The sequence below is a fragment of the Camelina sativa genome, chromosome 1 (assembly GCF_000633955.1).
Source record: "Camelina sativa cultivar DH55 chromosome 1, Cs, whole genome shotgun sequence".
Lineage (NCBI taxonomy): Eukaryota > Viridiplantae > Streptophyta > Magnoliopsida > Brassicales > Brassicaceae > Camelina > Camelina sativa.
In genome coordinates, this window is record NC_025685.1 from 15,664,511 (window position 1) to 15,692,399 (window position 27,889).

Genomic DNA, 27,889 nt, shown 5'->3' on the forward strand with positions numbered 1-27,889 from the left:
TCAAGATCCTCTATGTGGTTTACAAAGGTGCGAACGCTACAAGGTTGCTTAAATGCTTCACCAAAACCTTGGATTTCAACATGTTGGAGAGTGTTCCTTTCGGGATTGAAGTAGAAAACATAAAACGGTTCTTTAGGTGTATACTTGCGCATCGAAAACACTATTTCACCTGAAGCAGTTACTCCAGCGATGGAAACGTGACGACGGAAGAATTTATCATCGGTCCAAGTGTAGGCATATTTCGACTATTCCGCTTTCCCAACATCCTCTAGAACCCACACATGCAACTCATTAGTGGTATCAACATCAAGATTATCCTCCAAATACTTCTCGAGATCGTCCCCAACATAATAACAAATCTCATAAATGTCGACATCATCCTCCCAATAAATCACGACTAATTTGCCCTTGTAGTTTATTAATCGACAAAACCTTTCAACGTCAATAAAGGTAAATTTTTCAGACCTAACATCAAAGCAAACTATCACATAATCAAATGATAATTCATTTCTCTCAGCTAAGAAATACAAAACCCCATTAATGCATAGCCCTTCACTTTTAAAACCAGGTCGTCTTAAGGGACATTTGATCTTTCTCCAGCTCATATCTCCATCTCCAAATGTAAGTATTTTACGATGACCAGGACCAGATGGATAAGGCATGGACAATGCCTTGTATTGCATGGACAATGCTTTGTATTGCTTGTCAATCGGATCAAACCCGAAAAAGCTATACGCCTTTCTGTAAGTATACCGTTTAGGTGTGATCGCATACCGTCCTGTGATGGGGTTGAAAGATTTTGGTCAGCCACTTGCTTAACCTCTCATTCTCCTTAATTTGTCCAGATTCATTACAAATCATATTTATACTACTTTTACTTTTTAACCTACTTAAGACATAATTGTTCTGTTAGCTTCACAAAACAAACCCACTCAACTAGTTGGGCATGAATACAGTAACATGACCCATTGGCCCTTTTTCTTCTTTCTTCTTTCTTCTTCTTTCTCCTACGACAGAACACCTTCTTCTTCTCTTCTTCTTCTCATTTACGATTCTTCATCTACTCTTCCTTGTCTTCTAACTACTCTCTCACATTTGAATCTCTTGTGCAGGATTAATCAAAGATGAGATTCCAACACTCCCTCTCTCATCTTTTGATTAATCCCCAAAATTCCCAAATTCCAATCCAGGGATTTGATCCCTTTTACTTCTTGTACTTCTCCAAAGAACTTCTTGCTCCATGAACAAAATCGTTTCACAACATTTGTTACCCTTGCTGGTAACATCACTAGCTCCCTCATCATTCCAAATTCTATAGATCCTCTCAGTTCCTGCAAAACCATCTTTTTCTCAAATTTGTTCTTCATCTCAGATTTCTCTTCTTTTTTACCAACCTTAACAGAAACATGGGGCTTCTTCCTCTGCATATACCCAGGAGCATGAATCCGACCATCAGTCTCTTCTCCAAGAGAGTTCAAATCATTACATACAAGTAAATTCTTCTCCCTCATTTTCTTGTTCTTCTTGAATTTATCTCCCTTATTGTGTTTCTCTCTTTAGCTCGTTTCTTCTTCAGATGCTCTCCAATTTCTTCGAGAATCATCACATCGATTTCAGCTAAGACTTGAAGTTCCCTTTTGCTCAGGTGCTTTTGTGCGTCTTCAATCTTCTTCTCTGTGATTGTCTTCTCATCCCACCAAATTAGTTTCTTCATCTCAATCTCCCTCAAGCACTTATTCTCCAGGAATCTCTTTGTTTATCTTTCTAACTTTCTCTGGAGTGATTTTCTTCTTGGATTTCCTCTGGTTTTCTCCTAACACAGTTGATTTCTGCAGGTGCTTTTGCGTGGAACCCATGTCTCCAATCTCATTCTTGGTGAGGTGCGGATCATACCACCATGGTAACTTCCTCTCTTCTTCTTCTCTTTGATTTCGATGCATCTGCTTCAGGTTTTGTTGTAGATCCTCCCTTGTATATTGTCTTCCAGTTCAGGATTTAATTTTCTTTGTTCTCTTCTTCTGAGATTGTACTCTCTTCCTTGCTTTCAACAACGCTTTGAATCTCTTCTCCTTGAACTGGCATAGTAAATGAGCTTTTTCTGGAATCAAAGGCTTGAGACTCCCTCTTGCTGTAATCTCTATTTCTCTCTAGCTTCAAAGGTAACTCCACCTCTCTTTTCTCAGTCTCTTGTTGCTTCTCTAAGAACTTTGTGCTCACTGGTTTAGTTAAATTTTGAGAACCATTGTTGTTCTCTTGCTTTGTTCCAACAGTTTTGTGTGTTCTCACCACTTCTGCTTCTAGTTTCCCATGAACTTTTTCCACGTCCATGTTGGTTGTATCTCCAACCAGCCCTTCTTCCCTCTTAGGTAAGCTCATCTCTCTCTGATTGGTATCTTTGTTGAACATGACAGACTTGTGGTTCTCAGTTTTCTGAACCATAGTCTTTGTCTCCTTGACCTTTATTTCTCTGTCTTTACTTGTAGTGCTTCTTTCGTCCTCAACTTCACTATCATACTTGATCTTCTCAGGTTTCGACTTAACTCATCAAATTTCTGATCAATGAGTTTAGTTTTTCTCTTGGCAATGATTGAGGTTTTCCCCTTTTCTATTTTTGCTTCATCGTGGATCTCTCCTTTGGACTTATCACTCATTTGTTCTCTCTCATCCTTGAGTTCTTGACTTACAACTTTCTCCCTTTTATGTAGCATGACACCAATCATCTGTTCACTGACCTTAATTTCTTCTCTTTTTTCAACAGCCTTGACTTTGGACTTTTGAGTATAACACTCAACTTTCAGCAACTTGTATTTCTCGTTTTGTTCATTGCTCGACTCTTTCTTCAGTACACACTCTTGTGAGTGTTTCTTGTCTTCTTGACTCTTTGTCTCACTAGCATTCACAGTGAGGTCTCTTTCTCCCTCATTCTCATAACTTGATTGTGATTTTTCCTCCTCTTCTTGCAGGTTCTCAGATTCATCATTTCCACACTCTTTACCATCTCTTTCAGGTTTTGTTTCCTTCTTCTTTTCTTTGTGAGTGTCTTCTCTTGCTTTCTCAAACTTAATACAATAACCTTCATCAGTCATAGGTGCTTCTACTAACCTTTCTCCCTCTTGGTCTATTGTTATTCAATATATCACAACTTTTTTAAAAAATTCTACTTTAAATGATTCTAGGAGACCTTTTCTTTGTTTTTTAGTTGAAAAATATGACTATTAAAATCATACCTATAGAGAGTAGAATTTTGAAAGATTTCAAGAGAAAAAAAAAATGTCGGATACAACTACAAAAGATGAACTACAACTTTTTTTGTTTTGTTTATAAAGTCCAACTTTCTTCAATCAACATATATTTTCCAGGGAAATTACAATTGGGAGAGAAGGATCGATTGCTGCAACTTTCCTACCGGTGATAAATTTGTCTTCCACCAGTCTCACCGTCGTTGAAGCTCTCAAACGCAAGACATGATTTGAAAAGAAAAACTAGTTGATTAGATACAGAGATAAGGGAAAGCTTTGGCAATGAAACAGTTTCAGGATGATGACGAACAAATCGATCGGTTCATCTGCTTGCAACACTCTCAACAAATTCAAAGAAAAGGTTTTAATTACAAAGGGCTTGTACTTCTTATGTGAAGCTTATATTGGTGTCAACGTAGGAAAAAAAAAAAACACTACCATCTTCACGCTTATTCCCTTGGGCATCAAAATGAGCTGGTTCCAAAATGTTCATGGAGCTGTTTGCAATGAGGTCATCCATATGGGATATGTGCAGCATACGCATGTTACTGTTCTTATCCTCTACCCAAGGGACATATAGCTTTTTCTTAGCCATAGTATTTAGAAAACGAAACACATGAGTGAAAAAATGCAGAGCGGGACATTTTATCCTGTATGTGACAATTTGGCAAATCTTATTAAATCCTTTAAAATATCAAGTTTAATATCCCCTCTAAGTTTGTGGGCAAATCGGCTGTTTTCCTTGTTTTATGCACAATTCAGTTCGTCAAATTAAATTGTTGCCTTTGATTGCTCGAGTATTTATTTTGATACACTTAGCTTAATCGTGAGTTAGTATATGCCGGGTCGAATCTACAAGCACTAATGATACAGTAAAGATTTGCAAGAGTCCTAAATAGCTAAAGCTAATGGGATTAAAACATTACCCTATAGGGTATTTCAGTGATTAATGATCAATGGGAAAATGAAACAAGAAATTCAATAGTTAACAACCATTCTAGAACATGAACACAAGATTTGACTAACCCTATTTCAAGGTATTGATCACTAAACTTGACTACTTGATTACTAAATTTTCATTTGTAATCTCCTAATCAAATTTGTATTATCAAATAATTTCACTAAGTTCACAATATCCCCTAACATCAACTTTCGCAGGTTGGAGAAATATTGCTCAATTCATATTAGTTCAGGCATTCTATCGAAAACTAGAATTCCCAAGCAACAATTAAACCATTAAATCATTTGATCCCCTACTTAGAAGCCTAAAACCCAATTAGGTGACTACTCACATATTGAAAACAACAACACAAATAGATGAAAAACATAATTAAATTGATGAAATAAAATGAGAAAGAGTTTAGAAATCTTCTCCAAATTGTCAAAAATGATGGATCTCTAATCTACATAAATGGTTTACAAAAGTCTCACGGTGCAGAAAAACTCAGAAAAATAGAATGTCCTACTAATTAGGTTTTCGGGATATTTATACCCTTATTAAGATAAAAGAAATAAAATAAAAATGAGAATAGAAAAATTAAAAAAAAAAATGAAAAAAGTGTCTGGATTACTAGACTTCTTCAAACTTCAGCAAAATTGTCCATAAACTTCACCAGACTACTTCAGATTTCAAAAGACTTGTGTACATACTTCACCAAACTTGTGTAGACTTCACCAGACTTGTGTATACTTCACCATACTTGTCTATAAACTTCACGATTCAGTTCAACTTGAAGATGTCCAAAAGTCACATCCTGCTTCTTTACTCCAAATAAGCTCGAATCCAACCAAAACACTCCAAATCTATCACATCGTTTCCACACCTAATCACAACTCAAGAAAAGATCGAAAAAACACAAAAACAGACAAATATGCAACAAATGACTCAAAACAAATATTTAATGAAAGACAAAAGACACCAAAAACACTACATATCAGCCTTGAAAAGGTGATTAGTTGATTACTTTAAAAATCAGCCACATTTTTTTCTTATCAAATATTCTTTGCTTTGCCTTGAATCTTCAACCATGCGGTCAAAGCATTTATGCATTTTTATGTTATATGATGGAGCATACGTAAGGGTTTTACAATTTTAGCCGTTATGGGATTTAAAGGTTTAGATAGTGATTAATAAAACCTTTTTCAAAAGAAAAAAAATCTGTGATCATCTGAAGGACCTTTTGTTATATCATCTCCCATGGACTGAATCCACATTTATACAAAGCTTAGTAGATTTATGAAGATCCAAAAGTGCTGTTTATAAAATAAAATAAAATTGAAATAAAGATATATGTTTGTTAAGATGAACCAAGTGTCTACGTACGATCTCAACATAAGCATTCTCTCACAATTTCCTTTTGGTGGTGAGAGCCCTTGATTGAGAGAAGACATTGTGTGTTTGCCCACCAAATTAGGCTCTTCAAACAAAAACCCTAAAGATAGAAAATATAACGAAACAACGAAAACAAAATGAAAGGAGAATATAAGGAAATAAACAAAAAGTGAAATCTCAAACTAAGATGCGTGAATTTCTCTGAAACCTTGTGTTCTCTACCAAACATTCATCTTATTTCTTTTTCTTTTTTCTTAAGAGTCTATAATTTGACTTCTCCTCATTTTTATAATTCCTCCGGCAAAGAAGAGATCCCTTTGGGTGGGTTTAAAAAACTAAAAGAAAAGAAAAAGAAAAAAAAAAAAAAAAGTCAAATGAGAATACATTCTTCTGATCATTCATGGCTTTTATTAGCCATTCTCGTGATTCTCCTCTCCTTCTCTAGAGCTCTCTCAAGCAATGACAAAGAGAAAGAGAAAGAGAAGAAGACTTCGGTTGATAAAAAGAAAGAAGTAACTTATGATGGAACGTCTTTGATCATCAATGGAAATAGAGAACTCCTTTACTCTGGCTCCATACATTACCCTCGTAGCACTCCTGAAGTAAATCATCCATACAATACTTAGTTAAAGTCGTTTTATCTTTCAGTATTGACTTGATTTTTGAGAATATCTGATGTGGGGTTTGTTCAGATGTGGCCAAACATCATCAAGAGAGCGAAACAAGGCGGGTTGAACACGATTCAGACATATGTTTTTTGGAACGTGCATGAACCTGAGCAGGGAAAGGTAATGTAAAATATTAACAAAAAAAAAAAAAAGGAAACAGAGAGAAGATTCATCTCATTGTTTTGAGGAAATTTTCTTTTGTTGTTTGGGACAGTTCAATTTTTCGGGTAGATCCGATTTGGTGAAGTTCATAAAATTGATTGAGAAGAACGGTATGTATGTCACTTTGAGGCTTGGACCTTTTATTCAAGCTGAATGGACTCATGGGTATGTTTCTTTCTTATGTTATTTGAGTCTCTCAAAATTCAAATAAATTAAAAGTCTCTTATAATGTGACATGTTTTATGGTTTATGGTTATAATGAAACATCAGAGGACTTCCTTACTGGCTGAGAGAAGTTCCCGGGATCTTCTTCCGTACCGATAATGAACCTTTCAAGGTATCTTAGTAATATGCACATATGTGTATGTATGATAAGTAGATATGTGTGTGATGATGGAACAATTAAAGAAATTGGAGAATACGATTGGTTGTAGGAACATACAGAGAGGTACGTTAAGGTGATACTTGACATGATGAAGAAGGAGAAGCTTTTTGCTTCACAAGGAGGTCCCATTATATTAGGACAGGTAACATTGACCACAAAAAAAAAAACATAAAGAATAAAACCTCAAAACACTTTTGTAAGATATATAAATCATAACATTTTGTAAATTGGGAATTGGATTCAGATAGAGAATGAGTATAGTGCAGTTCAACGAGCATATAAAGAAGATGGATTAAAGTACATTAAGTGGGCATCTAAGTTGGTACACTCGATGGATTTGGGGATCCCATGGGTTATGTGTAAGCAAAATGATGCTCCTGATCCTATGGTAAGTCATCTTTTATAACACATTAATGATTATAAAAACATAAATCACAAAACATTAAACCAAGAAAACTTCAATGTTTCTAACAGATCAACGCTTGTAACGGACGACATTGCGGTGATACATTCCCTGGTCCAAACAAAGACAACAAGCCGTCTTTATGGACAGAGAACTGGACTACTCAGTGAGTTCTTCACTTGAACTCCTTAATTAGTATCTTCATGAAACAATTGCATAAAATGTCTTGTAACTTGATTGTAGGTTCCGAGTTTTTGGCGATCCCCCAACACAAAGATCTGTAGAAGATATTGCCTTTTCTGTTGCCCGGTTTTTCTCCAAGAATGGAAGCCATGTTAACTACTACATGGTAAGGGGCCAAAAAACCGAATTAAATAACAAGTGATTTATATGATTGTGAATGTTACTCAATTTTTGTTTTCCTATAGTATTATGGAGGTACCAACTTTGGAAGAACCTCTGCACATTATGTGACCACTCGTTACTACGATGATGCACCTCTTGATGAATACGGTAAAACTAAATAAAAAAACAATTATAGCATATGATCGTTGTGAATAAATAAAATTGAATCACAGATTAATATGTATGTTCTCATTTGCTCTTTTCTTGTTATATACTAGGATTGGAAAAAGAGCCTAAGTACGGTCATCTCAAGCATCTTCACAACGCACTCAACTTGTGCAAGAAGGCACTTCTATGGGGACAGCCTCGAGTCGAGAGGCCTAGCAATGAAACAGAGGCAATGACTTCTATATACATAGTGGAAGATTCCAAAATTTTGAATCTTTCTTAGAAAATATTTATGTATTGTTTTGTAATTGCAGATTCGATACTACGAGCAGCCTGGAACAAAAGTTTGTGCGGCTTTTCTAGCGAACAACAACACAGAATCTGCAGAAAATATCAAATTTAAGGGCAAGGAATATGTTATTCCTCCTCGCTCCATCAGTATTCTCCCTGACTGCAAAATCATTGTTTATAACACCGCAGAGGTAATGACATTCAAAAAATCCATAAAGGAAAAAAGAAAATGAATCATGAATTTTATTTTATTTTGGTTGCTATTTTGTTTCAGATCGTCTCTCATCATACTTCAAGAAACTACATGAAGTCAAAAAAAGCGAATAAGAATTTTGATTTCAAAGTGTTTGCTGAGACAGTGCCAAGTAAGATCAAGGGTGACTCTTATGTGCCCGTTGAGCTCTACGGCTTGACCAAAGACGAGACTGATTACGGATGGTACACTACAAGGTAAGTAAGGATATAACTGGACTATCTCTTATGAAATGAAAAAGGAAGAAGAAGAAAAAAATCATAATGGACACATCACACATATATATATATAGGAAATATCACTTTGTTTAATTTTCCATGCAGCTTTAAAATAGATGACAGTGATCTCTCTAAGAAGAAAGGAGGTAAGCCTACTCTAAGGATCGCTAGTCTTGGCCACGCGTTGCATGTATGGCTCAATGGAGAATACCTTGGTAAGATTAAGAACCATCGATGGGCTAAAACATTTTGATGATTGGTTAAAATTTACAAAAAAATCTGACCTAAGTAATGAGCTTGTTCAGGAAACGGACATGGTAGCCATGAAGAGAAGAGTTTCGTCTTTCAGAAGCCAGTTTCTCTAAAAGAAGGAGAGAACCACCTCGCCATGCTGGGAGTTTTAACTGGATTTCCAGTAAGAATTTAACATAGATGTTCTTAAAAAGATTTAGCAATAACAACAACATTCAGTTTTGATATATGAATGTTTTGTATAAACAGGATAGTGGATCTTACATGGAGCATAGGTACACAGGTCCACGTAGTGTTTCTATCTTAGGCTTGAGCTCTGGACCATTTGATCTCACTCAACAATTCAAATGGGGAAACAAGGTTTGTCATGGATCTTAATTACTTAACCTCGATTGTCATGGCAATGTTGATCTTATTTTCAAAATCTACAGGTGGGTATGGAAGGCGAAAGGCTTGGAATCCACGCCGAGGAAGGATTGAAGAAGGTTAAATGGCAGAAACTCTCAGGAAAAGAACCAGGGCTTACATGGTACCAGGTGGGAAAAAACTCAAAAACTTTCAGCAAATAATTTTGAGGTACCTTGAGAAACAAGAATTGTGATCTAATGAACAAATGTTTGAGATATTGCAGACATACTTTGATGCGCCAGAGAGCCAAAGCGCAGCAGCAATTAGGATGAATGGAATGGGTAAAGGTTTGATTTGGGTGAACGGAGAAGGTGTTGGTCGATACTGGATGTCGTTTTTATCGCCTTTAGGACAGCCTACCCAAGTTGAGTATCACATCCCTAGGTCTTTCTTGAAGCCCAAGAAAAACCTTCTAGTTATATTCGAGGAAGAACCGAATGTGAAGCCAGAGCTCATTGACTTTGTAATCGTCAATAGAGACACGGTATGTTCTTTTATTGGAGAAAACTACACTCCTAGTGTCCGACACTGGACCAGGAAGAATGACCAAGTCCAAGCCATCACTGATGACGTGCAACTCACGGCTAAACTCAANTGAAATGAAAAAGGAAGAAGAAGAAAAAAATCATAATGGACACATCACACATATATATATATAGGAAATATCACTTTGTTTAATTTTCCATGCAGCTTTAAAATAGATGACAGTGATCTCTCTAAGAGGAAAGGAGGTAAGCCTACTCTAAGGATCGCTAGTCTTGGCCACGCGTTGCATGTATGGCTCAATGGAGAATACCTTGGTAAGATTAAGAACCATCGATGGGCTAAAACATTTTGATGATTGGTTAAAATTTACAAAAAAATCTGACCTAAGTAATGAGCTTGTTCAGGAAACGGACATGGTAGCCATGAAGAGAAGAGTTTCGTCTTTCAGAAGCCAGTTTCTCTAAAAGAAGGAGAGAACCACCTCGCCATGCTGGGAGTTTTAACTGGATTTCCAGTAAGAATTTAACATAGATGTTCTTAAAAAGATTTAGCAATAACAACAACATTCAGTTTTGATATATGAATGTTTTGTATAAACAGGATAGTGGATCTTACATGGAGCATAGGTACACAGGTCCACGTAGTGTTTCTATCTTAGGCTTGAGCTCTGGACCATTTGATCTCACTCAACAATTCAAATGGGGAAACAAGGTTTGTCATGGATCTTAATTACTTAACCTCGATTGTCATGGCAATGTTGATCTTATTTTCAAAATCTACAGGTGGGTATGGAAGGCGAAAGGCTTGGAATCCACGCCGAGGAAGGATTGAAGAAGGTTAAATGGCAGAAACTCTCAGGAAAAGAACCAGGGCTTACATGGTACCAGGTGGGAAAAAACTCAAAAACTTTCAGCAAATAATTTTGAGGTACCTTGAGAAACAAGAATTGTGATCTAATGAACAAATGTTTGAGATATTGCAGACATACTTTGATGCGCCAGAGAGCCAAAGCGCAGCAGCAATTAGGATGAATGGAATGGGTAAAGGTTTGATTTGGGTGAACGGAGAAGGTGTTGGTCGATACTGGATGTCGTTTTTATCGCCTTTAGGACAGCCTACCCAAGTTGAGTATCACATCCCTAGGTCTTTCTTGAAGCCCAAGAAAAACCTTCTAGTTATATTCGAGGAAGAACCGAATGTGAAGCCAGAGCTCATTGACTTTGTAATCGTCAATAGAGACACGGTATGTTCTTTTATTGGAGAAAACTACACTCCTAGTGTCCGACACTGGACCAGGAAGAATGACCAAGTCCAAGCCATCACTGATGACGTGCAACTCACGGCTAAACTCAAATGTTCCGGCACAAAGAAGATCTCCGCTGTGGAATTCGCTAGCTTTGGTAATCCGAATGGAACTTGTGGAAACTTCACTCTTGGAACTTGTAATGCTCCTGTCTCTAAGCAAGTCGTCGAGAAGGTAAAAATGAAAACTTGGCTTATGTTTGTAAATTGTAGCTAATGTTACATGAAAGACGTAACGCAAACTTTTTTTTTTTGGTTTTTGGCAGTACTGTTTGGGCAAAGCACAGTGTGCGATTCCGGTGAACAAGAGTACGTTCCAGCAAGACAAAAAGGATTCATGCCCCAAAGTTGCGAGGAAGCTTGCTGTGCAAGTCAAGTGTGGTCATGACAAGAAAAACTAAGGATTCGTTGAACGTTTTTATACTTAATGTAATTATGTTTTGTAGATATGTAAATTATGCATTGATTTTTGTTCCATTTTTTGAATTTATAAATTAAAACATTTTGCTGTAAAAAAAAATTAAGAATTAAAGAGATTTTTCATTTTTTTTGTATGCCAATTTTTTATGAAAAAAAAATATAAAAGTTGCATCGGAAATATAAAAGCAACATCATCGAGCATAAACGAATTAACAAAACCTGGCATATAATCAAATAAATGAAAATCTACTAGAGCAAAAAAAAACACATAGTTTGCTATCTGTCCGCAATGGTTTCACTATACAAAATTAGATATATGAACTATCCAATATTTCGACATAAAGCCATAACAATGTACTAGGAAAATGAATAGATCAAGATCACTTTACTCCATCTGAAGAAACCCACCACAATCTCCGAGTCTATTAGAAAGTTTTATCGTAGGAGATAAATTTGAAAATTTTACGTGATGTATAATGAACTTCCAACTTTGATTCGTAAAAGTAAGGTTGATTATGTTAGCAACTAGAAATATTGAAATTAGCAAGTTCCCGGTGCCTTGACTCATTGATGTTGAATATGGTTAAAAATGTATTTTTATGTTATTGTCATTAACTATTCTTAGGTGAAATCTACACTATATTTTAAAAACAAGAAGTTTTTTAGATATTATTTTTAGGTGTATAATTTACTATGAAAAATATGATTCTATTTCTTCTTGAGGCCCGAAATTCTTAGGTCCAACTCTGTAAATACTATATTATGTTCCATTTTTGGTTGTTCTACTTCTTCTCGGTAATGCATTGAATAAACACTCATCTGTTAGGCTAATTACATCCTCATCCGGATACTTATTATAAGAAAAATGACTAAATGCCTAAATAATGTTTTTAATCTTAATTTTTAGAGTTAAATCATTTTACCATTTTCATGAAATATAATTTTCTTCATAAGAACCAAAACATGTTATGACAATTATGGAAGAACCACCATCACTACCAAACATGAACTCCAAAAAAAAAACAAGAGATATAAAAGGAGAATCGTTTCTTATTTCTATTTTATTTACTTCATCCTTTTGCGAATTTCATAGAAGTAGCCAAAAGCCACCACAGCAGCAGCGACTGCAACCCCGACTGCACTCTGTGCCAGCACCGCGCTGTTGTCTGTTATCACCTTAGTGACTGAAGATGTTGGTGTGAACCCGAGCTCTGAGAGTTTCTTGTGTGACTCTGCATAGTCTTTAAAGAATGCATCTTCGTCCTGTTAAGGGACAAAATTTTAGAAACTTATACTTGTTAAGAAACAAAACGCCACTTGCATCATAATCATGGCTAAGATAGACTCTCATAATTATACCTTTGCGTAAAGCTCGACGTAGTGACGGAACTCCGGGACTTCCAACAAAGTCTTGTCCGTTGAAAGTTTCAGCAAGCCCTCTGATTCTTCTTCTTTCAGCAATTCCCTGTACCAACAGTGATCATGGTTTAAACAATTCAGTAAACAAAACAACTAGGTGTCTCCCACAAAATCAATATGCCCACTGATTTAGAAGATCTTACACAAAGTATGAGTTATCAAACTTAAGAGGATCTTGAGTCCATGGTCCATCAAACCCTGATCGCTCTGGATGACCTCTTCCCTAAATGTTGAAATTTAATTTTTTTTAAAACCCCATACATATCATATATATAAAGCCAAATGACCATTGTCAATTGTGGAACAGAGAATTTACCAGAGTATGTGCCCCTGAGAGTGCCACAATATCTTTATCAGACAGCCCCATCCGGTAGAAGACATCTTTGAGATGTTTGAAACCTACATGCAAAATACCAGGCATAACTTCAAACCCTCATTTAGGAAGATAACATTCAAATTTGAAGATTTTGTTGTACGAAACTCCACGACCCTCCAAGTATTCCATGTGATCATCATCTATGTTTATATTTTTTTTCTGTAAAACGCGTGTATGTAATGAATTGAAAATTCCTCCAACCTTGATGAGCATCAGGAAGTCTTCCTTCGTCCGTGCAGTCATTTGAATCCTATAAGAGTGAAACATACAGCTAATATATAGTTAATTGCATTTGGAAGTAAGCTGTAATACCATTCATCATATTGGCTAAGAAAGTATTACTATTCGGCCAGGAACAAAACTGATGTCAGGGCCACCAGTAACTTCAACCGCTACCACACCAGCAAGCTGAAAATGACAGAATCAATTTCATGTGAATGACTGAGATCCGAAATTTGCTAGCTGTAAGATAATAGCAGCCCTGCTTGTGAACATTTGTTTTAGGAATTCACAGCTATAGCCTTAACATTAAGATACCAAAGGAAAAAAACGGTGGTACAAATCATGGTATGTACAGTCTTAGAAAATGTGATATAGGTGTGAAAGCAAAAACATGCAAGTCCAGGCTAAAACAGGAAACCAATGATGAGTGAACAGTGTAAGGAAACCAATCGAAATGGTAATGCAGCTTCACTGACACAGCCAAATTTAGGAAATTTTCAAAAATTTACAATCGACGATCAAGTGGCACTTTTTTATGGTCTTTGGTGAGTGCATCTCCCTAGCACAGAAATGGAATTGACGTTTTGTAAAAATCCTCCATGATTCTTACATTTGAATAGAATACAAAACAAAACAAGACCACTATTTTTCATATGTGACAAGCATTTTCACACTGCAAAAACGCCAAATATTTCAATCATGAAGCACAAATTGTCAAGTCCCCCTGTTTCTACACCCTGAGGACCGCAATCACACAACTCAACCGAATTTATCTAACACACTAACATTTTGATGAGTTTACACAATTGTCAATTCCCCTGTCTCTACACCATGAGTCTTACTTCTATGACTATGCAAATCATAAAAGTTCATTGCAAAATTCGTTTCTAGTTACCTGGTATAAGTCAGCATAACTGATTTTGGGATGTTTAGTTTTCACGTCCTCTGAAATGTCAAAGGCAAATTGATACATCAACACCACATAGTCATTTTAATTAAGGTCGGTTTATAAAACGATTATGTGATACTTAGCAGAATCAACTCTAATCCCCAAAAACGAAGTATCTGATCCCTAATACGCAGAATTGTAAAACGAAAAAAAACGAACCACAGAGATCGAGAGCGATCTTCAAACCACTATTAGCACCATGACTATACTCCTGTTCGTTCCTAATCGAACCATTAGGTCCACCAGTCTTCGATTCAGCATCATAAGTTCCAGCGTCGTGCCACCTTCACAAAACCAACGAAGACAAACAACAACTCAAAACAAATCAAAATCACTGAGTAGCGAAAACAAATTCACACAACAATGGTGAGATTTCTCAAAACCCTCTCGTCGTCGTAGTCAATGGAAACTTACGCTAATCGGAGCATGATCGGAGCGCAATTCTTCTTAGAGATGAGAGCACGGAGTTCACGGCGAGCCTTATTGATCTCCTTGAGGTAATCAGCGTCAACCACCACCGGTACCGCCATTGTTATTTTCTCGGAGACTGAGCAGAGTGAGAAGAGCGTGTGGAAGAAGAAGATATAACAAATAATTTTTGGAAATATCTTCTTTTTTTTTTTTTTTTAATTCGTTGAAGTTTGAGCCGAAGAGATAAAGCACCCAATGGGGAAAACGCGAATAGATGGATCGGTGTCAGTAGTGATCTTCTGTTCTCGGCAGTATACTAACCTCTGGTGGACCACATTTGGCTATCTCTTTTAGTGTTTGACGTTAGACATGCATGTCATTTTTATGTCACTGAAACGGCACGAGTGATATAGAGTTTTTGTAAACGACAGGCATGTTTTTTGTATCCACATTTTTTAAAACTCAAACATACCGAAATATTCCAATGAATTCTTTTATTAATAATACATGTATTAACTAGCAACTAGTATTACTTAGTATAAATTCAAACTCTAACATGCATGATGAATACGATTGTTATATACATACTAAATTTTAATCTACCGTATACCGCATACCTATATTTTTAAAATTATTTATAATTTAGTTTGCATGTTATGTTTGTTTGTGAAAATTTGAATTTTTTTTTTGTTAAAAGGTATTCAATTTATAAAAATATAATGTCCAATGGGCTACTTCCAGAATAGGCCCATACAAAAACCCCAAGAGGTCCAACTCATTTACATCAAACCAGACTAAACCGGTTGGAAAAACAAAACCGGCCGGGTTCACGAACCAGATTAAACCGGGACTACGTGAACCCTAATCTACAAACGAAAAACTAGTTTGCAGCCGCCGTCCACATTTGTGGATACTCAATCAGAACAGGACCTCCGGTGAGCCTGGATGATGGTGATCCAAGATCTGTTGCCATCCTGCCACCGTAGACCCGTTTTGAGAAGGAGGAAGAGATCCGATCTGTCCTTTGTCGTGGAGGATCCGTGCTTAGTCGTGAGAGAGAGAGGCAGCAGGGAGTAGATAAGAAGACCTTCGATAGTGGCGTAGCTTCGCCGGATCGGAGACTACCTCCCCTATCATAACCGATCCCGTGAAACCTCCAGAATCTCCGGTCTCCAGATCTATCTACCTTCTTCTCTCATTCCTCGCCGTGAATCTCCCTCTTCCACTCCGCGTAGCAACACCTCCGGTAGAGCTCTTACCATCAGTGTCTCGCAGATTCTTCTCCTCTCCACTGCTTCCTTGATTTCGTCCAACAGCTTCACCGGGAAGATGCAACGAGTCACGAATGAAGAACCATGGGCCGAGGGGTCCTCACCGTCACCGGAATTGACAGAGGACCCGACGTCGGTGCAAGAGGTTGTAATCAGAAAAAAAAAGTGTTTGGAAGAGAAAAATCGCCGCGCGTGGGATTCACTCGCCCGATTTTTCTCTCATTTTGTAAAATTTGAATTTTTCATATCGGAATTTGTCTTTTTGAACATTTTTGAGTGTTAGGAAGATGGTAGAGATTTTTATTAAAAAAAAATGTTTGCATCATTATGATATTTTGTATTTTTGGGGAGATGGTAGAGAGTTTTTTTTTTCAAAAAAATTGTTTGTATATTTATATGATATTTTGTTGATTTGAAGAACTTTCTTGATTTGGTAGCGATTTTAAGAAATTTATAGATATTGTCAATTTTATCAGAATAAAACTAATTGGTCAATTTAATATATTTTACTTTTTGAATTTTGTGCAATTTTGTAGGGATATTGCAATTAAAATTTTAAAGAAGCATAATTATAAGATTAGAACATAAAATATACTTCAAAAAAAATAATATATAGATTTTATGATTAAGTTTTATATCAGTAATTAAATTATTTTTAAAAATCACCTTGTTATTATTGTATATACCATATATGTATGATGGATATTAGGGTTGGAAATATGTGTTTACTAGTAGATTATAGGGGCATTTTCAAATATATTAGGATACATTTTACCCAAAAAGGAAGGGTAAAATGTTTGTTTATATTATTAACTGTTAAATAAACTAACTTTCAACTCAGATTTCATATAATTACAAATAAATATAATTTCTGCATTGTAAAAAAAAACATATATCACGAAAAATATAGGATATTTTTTTTTAAAGTAAAATATTTTTATTAAAAGTTTAATTTTTTTAGATGGTCTTATTGTAATTATATTTATTTTGATTATATATCATGTAAAATGCGTGGAATTTAAAATTAAAAAAAAAAAGTGAAGAAAATGTGAGTGTAAATGGAGGAATCGTCTCAGGAGTCCACTCTGCTGTGGCAAAAATCTCTTATCTCCCTCTTTAATCTACATATCCCTTATCCATTCAGAGTAATGTGAACGGACAGACTTACCCTTCCTTCTTATTTTTCTATTTTTGATTTTTAATAATTAAATTTGAATAATAATAATAATAAAAAAAAAAAAACAAAAAACGAGAAATCGAGCTCGAGCTCTCTCCACGGCCGTCAAGGAGAGTCAAGCTCCCCCTCGAGATCCTCTTCTCCATCGGCGTTGTGCCTTCCAGAATCTGCATTGAAGACGTCTTCAAGTAAGTTCTTCTCTTCATTTGTGGATTCGTAGTGAATTGCAGATAAGTAAATCTGGAATTCCATAATCTGCATTGAGCTTAATTCCATTATTGGGGTATGTACATTGGGTGTTATTTCATTGTTTTTAGTTCGATTAGTAGTTTGAATTAGCAAGAAATAGATTTCATTTGTGGAATCGTAGTGAATTCCAGATTAGAGAACTTGCAACGATTTAATTTGTTTATGTGTGGCGATAGTAGAACTTGGTAAAACTGGGTATTACTGTTTTATATAGTATAACGAGTTAGTAAGTAAAACTTGGTAAAACTAGTATTACTATTCAACGTAGTACAACTATCAAAACTGGTAATATCTAGTAGAACTTGGTAATACTGAACAGAGTTTTGTATTGTTTTGGCAGGATACAATGAGCGTCATCATACATTTTAAATGTCAAGGTCTCATGTATAGTTTAATGATGAAGACATCGGTTGAGAAGATAACTTTGTCGATGGTAGAAGCTAGGATATACAAGAAGCTTGCATTAGATGAAAGTGAAGCTACACTTCGGTTGACTTACAATGCACTGCTGGTGGGAAGTGGGGATCCATGGACTATTATTGACGATGAGGATATGAAAGTTTATCTATTGTCCATTGATAAGGAGAGTCGTAGATGTATATTATATGTGGAGGTCATCACTAATCTCGAAGAGCCCGTGCAAGTGTCGAAAGTGGTGGAAAGTTCTACTGGTATGAACTGTGATGAAGTAGGATGTAATGCCATCACTTTGTATGCAGAAAAAGAACAATTTGAGCCGATAAAGGAGGTTGATGGTAGTAAAAGCAAAATTGATGGAATTGTATCTTGTGATGAAGCTGTGGATAACGATATAGTTAGATCGGATATGGGTGATGAATATGTAGAGCCCCAACCTGTTGTAGAAGCTAGTCAGTATGTAGGGCCATGAGAAGACGGATTGGGTTTGAGTCTCCGTCAAGAATTTCCTAATAAGAAGGCATTGCAAGATGTGGTGAATAAAGGCGCATTTGCTCTCAGTTTTGGTTTTCTTATTAAGAAGTCTGATCCTGTACGTTTGGTGCTTAAATGTACTAAAGATCTGTGCAAATGGCGTTTACAAACCGGAAGGATTACAAATACAGATATTTTCTCGATTAGAAGGTACACCAATATGCATACATGCTCTAGGGCAAGTCAAAGTAGAACCAACAGCATCGTGAAAAGGCATGGAACACCAGAATTAGTCGCAACTCTTTTGCATGATCATTTTCCTGGAAAAATGGATACTCCAACTCCTAAAATGATCATGGATCTTGTGAAGACCAAATTAGGTGTGAATATATCATACTCGATAGCGTTGAGAGGAAAAAATCAAGCTATTACCGATTTGCGCGGTAGCTCTGAAGATAGTTACAAGATGTTGTATTGCTATTTGCACATGTTAGAGAAGGTGAATGAGGGCACAATAACACGTGTGGAATTGGATGAAAAGGAATGATTCAAGTATTTATTCATAGCTTTGGAAGTTAGCATTGAAGGGTTTCAAGTAATGAGAAAAATGATAATTGTGGATGCAACTTGGCTCAAGAACGGATACAGTGGTGTACTTATTTTTGCCTCGGCTCAAGATCCTAATCGTCACCACTATCCCATAGCGTTTGGTATACTCAATGGTGAGAAAGATGAAAGTTGGACTTGGTTTTTGGAGATGCTGAGAACTGTTATACCAGACACTTCTGAATTGGTATTTATTAGTGATAGAAATGCAAGACTTATCGGTGCCATAGCTAATGTGTATTCCCAGGCTCGTCATGGATATTGTATTTGGCATTTGTCTCAAAATGTCAAAAGTCATGTTATAAACGTCAACAAAGACGTAGTCGCTTGGAGATTCATGGAGTTGAGTAGGCATTACACAGTGGCTAATTTCAACACTGCATATATTGCGTTTAAGACGCGATATCCTTCTGCTGCCGCTTATCTTGAGGAGAATACTGTGAAAGAAAAATGGGCAAGGTGTTGTTTTCCTGGAGAAAGATACAACTTAGATACAAGCAATTGTGTGGAATCTATGAACAATGTCTTCAAGGATGCAAGAAAGTACTCCCTAATACCCCTGCTTGATACAATCATAGCGATGTTTTCTAGATGGTTTAATGATCATCGGAAGGATTTTGTGGCTGGAACAATTGATAACAAATTGGTGCCTTTAGTGGAGAACATACTCCACAAATTATGGCCTATTGCTGAGAAATTGATTGTGACAGAGCTAAACAGTTTTGAACTTGAATACAATGTCGTCGATTGTGATGGAAAGCCTTATTTCGTGAATTTGCTTCAGAAGAGTTGCAGTTCCAAGGTGTTCGATATTGAAAGGTATCCTTGCTTACACGCTGTAGCCGCTTTTATCGAATTCTTAAGGCATGATGATAGAAGTCATGAGCTCCAACTACATGAGTTGTGTTCAAAATATTATTGGACAAAGTTGTGGGTAATGGCGTATTATAGGACAATATATTTAGAGCCAGACAGGTCGCAATGGGATGTCCCAGATGAGACCAAAAACAAAAAAAATCATACCTCCGCCTCGGAAAAACAAGCAGGGAAGAAAGAAAGTTAAAAGGAATCCATCGGTTGGGGAAAAGCGGCCAAGGACACAAAATAAGAGGAGGCTGAGACAAAGACTCCAATGGTTGATATTTGGGAATGGTAGTATTGTCTAATAATTTTGGTTCTGTTGCAACTTGGTAATACTATATTTTGGTTCTGTTGCATCTTGGTAATACTATATTTTGGTTCTGTTGCAACTTGGTAATATTATATTTTGGTTCTGTTATACTCTGGTACAACTTGGTAATACAGGTACAACTGGTAAAACATGTACAACTGATAAAACTATGTTGATTGAAAATAAGAATTATGCCTAAATAAAAATTGAAAAAATATTGAGTCGACGTAAAACAACACTTTGAAAACATCATAAATAACCGATAAAGAAGTTTAACAAAAATAAATTACAAACTATATTAAAGTAGGTTGTTATCAAGCAAACTAAACAATATGTTCCTTATACTTTAATCATCACTTGTGTAATAATATGCATTGTAGGATGACAAAGTTACAAAAACTAATTTTTTACAAATATGACTTCATAAAACACCATTAATCATACCTTAAACACTATAAATCAGTTGTAAAACTAGAAAAGCAAATGTTAATGATATGTAATACTAAATAAATGGTAAAACATCAAAAGTACAACTATTTGGGACTTTGGTACAACTAAAATCACTGGTAATACTACGTTGATTGAAATAACAGCGCACGTGGGGAAAAAACGGCGCACATGGGGGTAAAAATTTTGAGAGAATTCGATTTCGATTTCCCTCTCCAAAATTTCTGAAAAATTCAAAATTACCCAAAATTTCAAAAATCCCAAAATTTCAAAATCCCCCAAAAATTCAAAAATCCCTAAAATTTCAAAAATCCCCAAATTATATTATATCACTTTCTCGAGATCTCTCTCCATTCTCTCTTCTAGAAATATTCGACATTATCCATCAATTCTCTATCTTATTATTCCAATTCTTATCTAAATTTCATTAAGGTTGCTAAGATGGATGAGGAGGATCCATACTACAGAGATATGAAAAGGAGCAAAAAACTAATCGACGGATCATATGCCTACGCTGATGGTGATGGTGACTACGACATTCCTACTTTTTGTTCATGTGGTGCACGCATCATCGAAGAGATTTCTCCAAACGAAGGAAGGAGATACTTCAAATGCATTGTGTTTGAGGTGATTTTAGTGTAATGGCTTTGATTCGTTTATTGTCGTTATAAATTCTAGTGTATTTACCAAGTTTTATGCAGGACAATGGCTTCCATGTTCGTAAAAACGGGGATGATGCTGTGAAAAAAAGAGGTGAACAAATTAAGGATGGAGGTTAATGAGCAGTCCATGAAGCTCCGAAACCTCGGATTTCAGATGGAGCAAATGCATATGCAGATTGCAAACCTAAAAGAGTTTGTGATGAATATTGCGGATTCCAATGCTAAAGATATTGCAAAACTGAAGGAACTAGTTAATCCAAGGCCTTGATTCTGACTAATTTATCTACTATGTACTACTTATCTATGTGTTGTAAGACTTCCCTATCTTCCTTTATCTATGTGTTGTAAGACTTTCTCTATGTTCTATCATGTTTTATTAAGTAAAACAACATAGTTTTACTAAGTTTTACCAAGTTAAACAACATAGTTTTACTAAGTTTTACCAAGTTTCCCAAAGACAAAATCAAACAACATAGTTTTACTAAGTTTTACCAAGTTTCCCAAAGACAAAATTAAAACAACATAGTTTTACAAAGTTTTACTAAGTTTTACCAAGTGTCCCAAAGACAAAATCAAAACAACATAGTTTTACTAAGTTTTACCAAGTTTCCCAAAGACAAAATCAAAACAACATAGTTTTACTAAGTTTTACCAAGTTGCCCAAAGACAAAATCAATACAACATAGTTTTACTAAGTTTTACCAAGTTGCCCAAAGACAAAATCAATACAACATAGTTTTACTAAGTTTTACCAAGTTTCCCAAAGACAAAATCAAAACAACATAGTTTTACTAAGTTTTACCAAGTTTCCCAAAGACAAAATCAATACAACATAGTTTTACTAAGTTTTACCAAGTTTCCCAAAGACAAAATCAAAATAACACAACATCCAAGGTTTACAAAAACCATACAAAACACGAAGATTAGTCTTCACCCTTGATTTCTTGATGACCTTGTCATTCGCTTTGGTGGTGGGTCTGCAGGACCAGCCGTACCTTCTGGTGCAAGGTCTGAATGGTATCCACTGTCTTCACGCGTCTGCAATCAAATAATCTAGTTTTAGCAAGTATAACCAACGAACTGTTATACTCTAGTATTACCAAAAAGACCAAATCTTACCTTCGATTTCTCTTCCAATGATGCAACTCTTTCTCCCAATGTTGCAACTTTTTCTTCCCACTCATTAAGCCTATCCACAATTCCTTCCATCTTCTCTCCCATCTCATTTTTAAAGGAGTTTAGGAGATCCACCAAATCAGATACACTAGGGTATACCGGTCCTTCAATCAAGGCAAGATCCTCGTTCACTTTCTCAGGTTCCCCTCCTACTCCCCCTACTTCTGCTCGGGACTGAACATCGTCATTGAACATATTTTCAAACCAGACATGATATCCTCTTTCATAATGTTGCATCCAACTGTTGACAACAACATCATGTACATCATCGACGTCTTCTTCTTCTTCAGTGATTTTTGTCAGAAGAGACTTCTCATTATCATCTTCAGGTATTACGATATTATCTATGTCCTGCAAACATATAAAGATTAAAACTTTTTACCTGAAACTCATTCAAATGCAAAGGATAAATAGGATGTTAATAATAACTATAAAAACTAACCTTAATTGTACCAAGTTCATCATTTATTTTCTCAAGAGGAAACCCTCTCAGTTCACATTTCTTGAACTTTCTCCTGCACATCCTAGGACATGTAACGTCTGCTCCTGGATTATCTTTTATGAATTGACTCCTCAAGTGTTGAATCGCCTCGAATGCTAAAAGCTACACAACAAACATATAGTTAGACTTAACTTCAATTATAAGAACAACACGCAACATCCAATACTAAATATATTTTACTTACCTCCAAAGGAATACATAAACCTGCAACTGGCCATAATACACCTTCAGTGACAGTCCCATGGAAATGATCCATCGTGTGAGCAATCTCTTCCAGCATGTAATCAAAGGAATATCTCCCCCAAGGAAACGTCTTACAAAAATTAAGATCACTAACCGCATTTTGCAAAAATTCATCAATTTTTGTTGCTTGTTCTCCTGTCTTTGTCGGTGCGTTAACAATGTTGGATAAGAAGTATAAGACAGCCATCTTCAACCTATCTCGAGACCGTTCCATAGGTACCATCTCCTTGAGCTTTTCTCTCACTTCTTCACGAGTAACCTTCTTATTCTTGAAATGATTGTTCACAAAGTTCTTGCTTCCAACTTTGTTATAGTCAATTGGATAGTTTTGGCAATTGAATCCTGATAACAAGGCATGTTCCTTGATACTATAACGGATGGGCACGCCATTAACAACAAACCAAACTTCCTTTTTCTTTTCAATCCATACCGTTCGGAGAAGTAGCATCCACATGCCCATAACCTTGTGATTTTTGTCCTTTGGCAAGTGCCAAATGTGTTTGAACTGTGGATGGTTCTCAAATCAATTCCTCTCAAACGTAGTGAGCGGATGCTTCAATTTTTCAAAAGTTGTCAAAAGTTCCTTTACATAACACCTCATACCTAACTTAATCTTCTTCTTATACTCCGCCGCTGGAAAGTACATTTTTAAAGGTTGTAGTGCCATCGGTTCATCATCATCGGCATCCTGCAACAAACAGTAGTCCCAAGTATTACCAGGTTATACCAAATTAATAGTTCTACCAAGTAAAACCAAGTTTTTCCAATACATATAGTTATACCTAGATATACTAGTTTTCCAAACCCAAACAGTTATATTATGTTATCCTAGTATTACAAACCTAGAAAAACATGTTTTCCCTACTTCTACATGGTCAATCAATCGGTACTACGTACCATTTCCTCGGTGGAGTCTCCCGAATCAGTCTATCCCAAGGATGCGTCTGAATCTACTTCTTCTTCACCATCGGGATCTGGCTCGCTCTCTTCTTCTCCTTCGTCGCTTCCGACATCCTCTTCGACTCCCTTCTCTTCTTCTCCCGCAGTCTCTGAGTCAACTCCCTCATCCTTTTTATCACTCCTTTTGACTTCGTCCTCACCATCTCCATCACCAACCGCAGGGAGATCCGCCGGCTGAGAAATCTCCGCCGTCCCTGAATCTTGTTCTTCCTCGACAATTTTCCTCTTTTTAGTCCACCTCGTCTTCACCATCTTGCTAACAATCGATGACTGACCACAATCGATCGAACAACACAACATTTAAAGAGAGCAAAGGATCTCTCGATTAGTATCCCCTAGTTTTTCACGAAGAGAGAGAGAAAGAGACGTTGTAGTCTTTGGAATTAAAAAAATAGTAGAGTAGAGATAGATCCAATGAGACCTCTAGATCCGATTGAGTTTGAAGTTGGGTTAGGTATTTTTGGTAATTTCTAGGTTTATACTAGGATATGATTGTAATTGTCTTAGTTTTTGATTTAAAAATAAATCAAAATAAAAAATGTTTTATATGGAGGAGTTTTCAGATTTTCCCTTGAAATTTAAGGAGTCCTCAAACGATTTCTCGTGTAAATGAGGAAGTAAATCCCAGTATCCCATATCGGCTGTAGCATCCGAAAGAGACTAAATCTTACTTGTATATATATTAAAAAGAGAAAGTGGTCAGCTCAGGTCAACACTCGTTAGAAAGGTTTAGGTTAACGTCAATCCAAATTGGTAAGCTAATTTAATAGATCCAACAAAAATGCCATTGTTTAATCGAAAATTATATTGCCGCTAAAATGAAATGTCTCCTTTTTCTAGAACCTCTCCAGACTCAAAGAGTAACAACAATGGCGGAACTCGTGGTTGACGCGGTTTACCTTAAGGAGATCAAGAAAGCTCGCCGTGAGCTCCGTGCTCTCATCGCTAACAAGAATTGCGCTCCGATCATGCTCCGATTAGCGTAAGTTTCCATTTCCGTTTTTTTTTTTTTTTCCGATTCTCTCATATTTGAGTGCTACGAACTTGAGAAATCTCGTGGATGTTGTGCGATTTCATGTTTTGTGTTCTCTGGTTTGTGAAAAGGTGGCATGACGCTGGAACCTATGACGCTAAATCGAAGACCGGTGGACCTAATGGTTCCATTAGGAACGAAGAAGAGTATAATCATGGTGCTAATAGTGGTTTGAAGATCGCTATCGATCTCTGTGGTGCGTTTTTTTCTTTTTCTTTTCATTCTCTGTGGATTAGGGTTTGGAATTGAGATTCAGTGATTGAGTACACTCAATTTGTTCATAGCTGATGAGATCTATCACATTTTGAACGTTTTATACATAGACCTAGAGATGACTATGTGTTGGCTATGTAATACGATCGTTCTACTAGTGGTCCTGTGGATTTATAGTTCTCACATGTTCAATTTGTTACTGTGTGTCTAATGTACTCATTTATGTTAGCAACCTTTACCTTGTACTTATGTGGTGTATTATCTTGTCTACTGACTTGAGAAAATTTCTGAATTTGATGTTGATTCTTTGATATTTCAGAGGACGTGAAAGCTAAACATCCCAAAATCACTTATGCGGACCTATACCAGGTACCTGAAAACGAATTTTGCATAAAGGTTTCTACTGGATTTAAGACTGTAAACAAAGATCAGCATTAGATCGATCCCTTTTGTGTAGTTGTGTTGGTAGTATAATTTCCTATTGCCTTGTTATTTATGCTCTTTCAGTCTTTCTTTAGAAATCTCAGGAAAATATATCACTTGTGTCTCAGAAACTCATCAGAAGTGTTAGTTTGTTAGATAGATATATTCGATTGAGTTGTCCTCAGGGTGTAGTAACAGGGGAATTGACAATTATGCTTCAGGATTGTACTATTAATTTGGCTATTTTGTAATGTGAAGATTCTTCACACTAATGGTCTCTTTGGTATTTTTAGGCGCAAATTTATGGTGTCAATGTCACAATTATGGAGGAGATATAACAAGAAGTAACCATTTCTGTGCTAGAAAATTTGCATCACGGACACGAAAGACCAGAATATAAAAAGTGACACTTGGTCTTTGACTGTGAATTTGTGAAACATTTCATGAATCTGGTAGTGTCAAATAAGGCTGCATGAACATTTCAATTGGTTGCCTGAAACTATGCTCATCAGTGTTGTTCTATTTAGCCCTTGATTATATGAAGCGTACATATTTTTGGCAGATGCTTATATCCTGAATTGTATTATCGTTTTCTCCATTTGGTATCATATAGCAAGCATGTTTTTAATCTGAGTCGTTTTCACTCGATAAATGGCTCTGTCATTTTTCAGCTTGCGGGTGTTGTAGCAGTTGAAATTACTGGTGGACCTGACATCAATTTTGTTCCGGGAAGAAAAGTAAGATTTGTTAACCTTTTAAGATGGTTTAACAGCTTACTTCCAAAAGCATTTTACTAAATAAAATATATGTTTTACTCTTATAGGATTCAAATGCCTGCACCGACGAAGGAAGACTTCCGGATGCTAATCAAGGTAGGATGAAATCTTTTTCCATTAATCACAAACTCCACTATATATGTTTTACAGAAAATTAAATACCTAAACTTTGTATTTGAGTAGCAAATACACAATGTACAATAGAATGATCATTTTGAAAGTATTCTTCCTCAATAAGGGGTTAAGTTCTGTCTGCTACTGGACATGTAGGTTTCAAACATCTTAAAGATGTCTTCTACCGGATGGGACTGTCTGATAAAGATATCGTGGCACTCTCAGGGGCACATACTCTGGTAAATTCTTTGACTGCACGATTCACATTCGTCGTTTGGTATAAAGTATAAAAGTTCTTAATTAGACTTCAATGTTTAGGGAAGGGCTCATCTAGAGAGATCAGGTTTCGATGGACCATGGACTCGAGATCCTCTTAAGTTTGATAATTCGTACTTTGTGTAAGATCCACTAAACTCATGGACAGTATTCTCTTTGGGTACAACAAATAGTTCTGACTGATTACTAGATGGTTTAATCCTAATCTCTGTTGGTCTCAGGGAATTGCTAAAAGGAAAAGAATCAGAGGGTTTGCTGAAACTTTCGACAGATGAGACTTTGTTGGATGTCCCGGAGTTCCGACGTTATGTTGAGCTTTACGCGAAGGTACTATTCTGAAAGCCTATCTTTTATTCTGATCCAAGAAACCAATTTGAGACAAGCCAAGATTGGTGTTGCAAGTGGCCTCTTGATTTTTCTTCTTCTTGTCTTTTATTTTACAACAGGACGAAGATGTATTCTTTAGCGACTATGCAGAGGCACACAAGAAACTTTCAGAGCTCGGGTTCTCACCAACGGCTTCAGTTACCGAGGAGACTAAGTGGATCATAACTCTGAAATTAGAACTTTCAAAGCGTGGAGTCGCAGTCGTTGCTGCTGTTGTGGCCTTTAGCATCTTCAATGAAGTTCGTAAAAGGATGAAGTAAATGAGATAGAAAGAAGAAACGAGTCCTCTATAACCTTCTCTCTGGATTTTATGGCTTTTGTTGAAAGTCTTTGCATGCATTTATCAAGATAATATGAACTAGTTCTTATATTATGTTTATTTCTGCGACAAAGAGAACTCATCCAACAGTTAGTGATCGGCACTTTCAGTGGTTTTGGCTGCTCAGTTTATGTTTTCGTTCAGGTTTTTCAATTTAAGGGAAGAACATTGTAAAAACGAATCTACTATGGATCGGTTCATCGGTATATAATATATGATTCGGATCTTAACCGGACGTATCTTTAGGACTAATTGTTGGTTAGAATTGGTTCAGTTCTTATTTG

At 36.2% G+C, this 27,889-nt stretch overlaps 6 protein-coding genes across 26 annotated transcripts; 4 read left to right on the forward strand and 2 right to left on the reverse strand.

Annotated features, from left to right (window-relative positions):
* LOC104791928 lies at positions 938 to 3,968 on the forward strand. 20 transcript variants are annotated; one of them, XR_768980.1, is made up of 9 exons: positions 938 to 1,279; positions 1,403 to 1,492; positions 1,646 to 1,900; positions 2,085 to 2,159; positions 2,271 to 2,366; positions 2,529 to 2,592; positions 2,759 to 2,854; positions 2,964 to 3,007; positions 3,360 to 3,968. XR_768980.1 is itself a non-coding variant. In XM_010517939.1 (7 exons), the coding sequence occupies exons 1-7, from the start codon at positions 1,241 to 1,243 to the stop codon at positions 3,466 to 3,468; spliced, it is 561 nt and encodes a 186-aa protein (XP_010516241.1). In that variant the 5' UTR covers positions 938 to 1,240; the 3' UTR covers positions 3,469 to 3,968. The 20 variants fall into 20 exon arrangements, 2 of the variants coding, with proteins under 2 accessions (XP_010516241.1, XP_010516248.1); XR_002032963.1 differs by adding an exon at positions 1,577 to 1,645 and having other exon boundaries at positions 1,373 to 1,492; positions 1,836 to 1,900; positions 2,271 to 2,854; XR_002032962.1 differs by having other exon boundaries at positions 1,577 to 1,653; positions 1,836 to 1,900; positions 2,271 to 2,854.
* LOC104792009 (beta-galactosidase 13) lies at positions 5,799 to 11,367 on the forward strand. The gene is made up of 18 exons (XM_010518037.2): positions 5,799 to 6,173; positions 6,264 to 6,359; positions 6,454 to 6,566; positions 6,672 to 6,738; positions 6,836 to 6,928; positions 7,031 to 7,174; positions 7,261 to 7,355; positions 7,433 to 7,538; positions 7,618 to 7,702; positions 7,813 to 7,931; positions 8,017 to 8,184; positions 8,268 to 8,443; positions 8,570 to 8,679; positions 8,770 to 8,879; positions 8,966 to 9,076; positions 9,148 to 9,252; positions 10,593 to 11,087; positions 11,179 to 11,367. The coding sequence occupies exons 1-18, from the start codon at positions 5,946 to 5,948 to the stop codon at positions 11,311 to 11,313; spliced, it is 2,556 nt and encodes an 851-aa protein (XP_010516339.1). The 5' UTR covers positions 5,799 to 5,945; the 3' UTR covers positions 11,314 to 11,367.
* On the reverse strand, positions 12,266 to 14,926 carry LOC104792024 (L-ascorbate peroxidase 3, peroxisomal-like). The gene is made up of 9 exons (XM_010518048.2): positions 14,713 to 14,926; positions 14,458 to 14,582; positions 14,245 to 14,294; positions 13,470 to 13,535; positions 13,329 to 13,377; positions 13,068 to 13,150; positions 12,895 to 12,974; positions 12,692 to 12,797; positions 12,266 to 12,595 (listed from the first exon to the last, which is right to left on the reverse strand). Exons 1-9 carry the CDS (start codon positions 14,826 to 14,828, stop codon positions 12,398 to 12,400), a joined length of 873 nt encoding a protein of 290 aa, XP_010516350.1. The 5' UTR covers positions 14,829 to 14,926; the 3' UTR covers positions 12,266 to 12,397.
* LOC104708503 lies at positions 18,905 to 20,221 on the forward strand. The gene is made up of 2 exons (XM_010425090.1): positions 18,905 to 19,722; positions 20,209 to 20,221. Exons 1-2 carry the CDS (start codon positions 18,905 to 18,907, stop codon positions 20,219 to 20,221), a joined length of 831 nt encoding a protein of 276 aa, XP_010423392.1.
* LOC109127074 (uncharacterized protein At3g43530-like) lies at positions 22,114 to 24,316 on the reverse strand. Its single transcript, XM_019231405.1, has 7 exons — positions 24,059 to 24,316; positions 23,708 to 23,792; positions 23,535 to 23,609; positions 23,046 to 23,446; positions 22,802 to 22,963; positions 22,303 to 22,710; positions 22,114 to 22,221 (listed from the first exon to the last, which is right to left on the reverse strand). The coding sequence occupies exons 1-7, from the start codon at positions 24,314 to 24,316 to the stop codon at positions 22,114 to 22,116; spliced, it is 1,497 nt and encodes a 498-aa protein (XP_019086950.1).
* On the forward strand, positions 24,667 to 27,835 carry LOC104792033 (L-ascorbate peroxidase 3, peroxisomal-like). Of its 2 annotated transcripts, XM_010518060.2 has the most exons (10): positions 24,667 to 24,817; positions 24,905 to 25,046; positions 25,169 to 25,293; positions 25,630 to 25,679; positions 26,405 to 26,470; positions 26,557 to 26,605; positions 26,780 to 26,862; positions 26,942 to 27,021; positions 27,121 to 27,226; positions 27,346 to 27,835. In XM_010518060.2, exons 2-10 carry the CDS (start codon positions 24,934 to 24,936, stop codon positions 27,544 to 27,546), a joined length of 873 nt encoding a protein of 290 aa, XP_010516362.1. In that variant the 5' UTR covers positions 24,667 to 24,817; positions 24,905 to 24,933; the 3' UTR covers positions 27,547 to 27,835. The 2 variants fall into 2 exon arrangements, with proteins under 2 accessions (XP_010516362.1, XP_019083899.1); XM_019228354.1 differs by lacking the exon at positions 24,667 to 24,817 and having other exon boundaries at positions 24,856 to 25,046.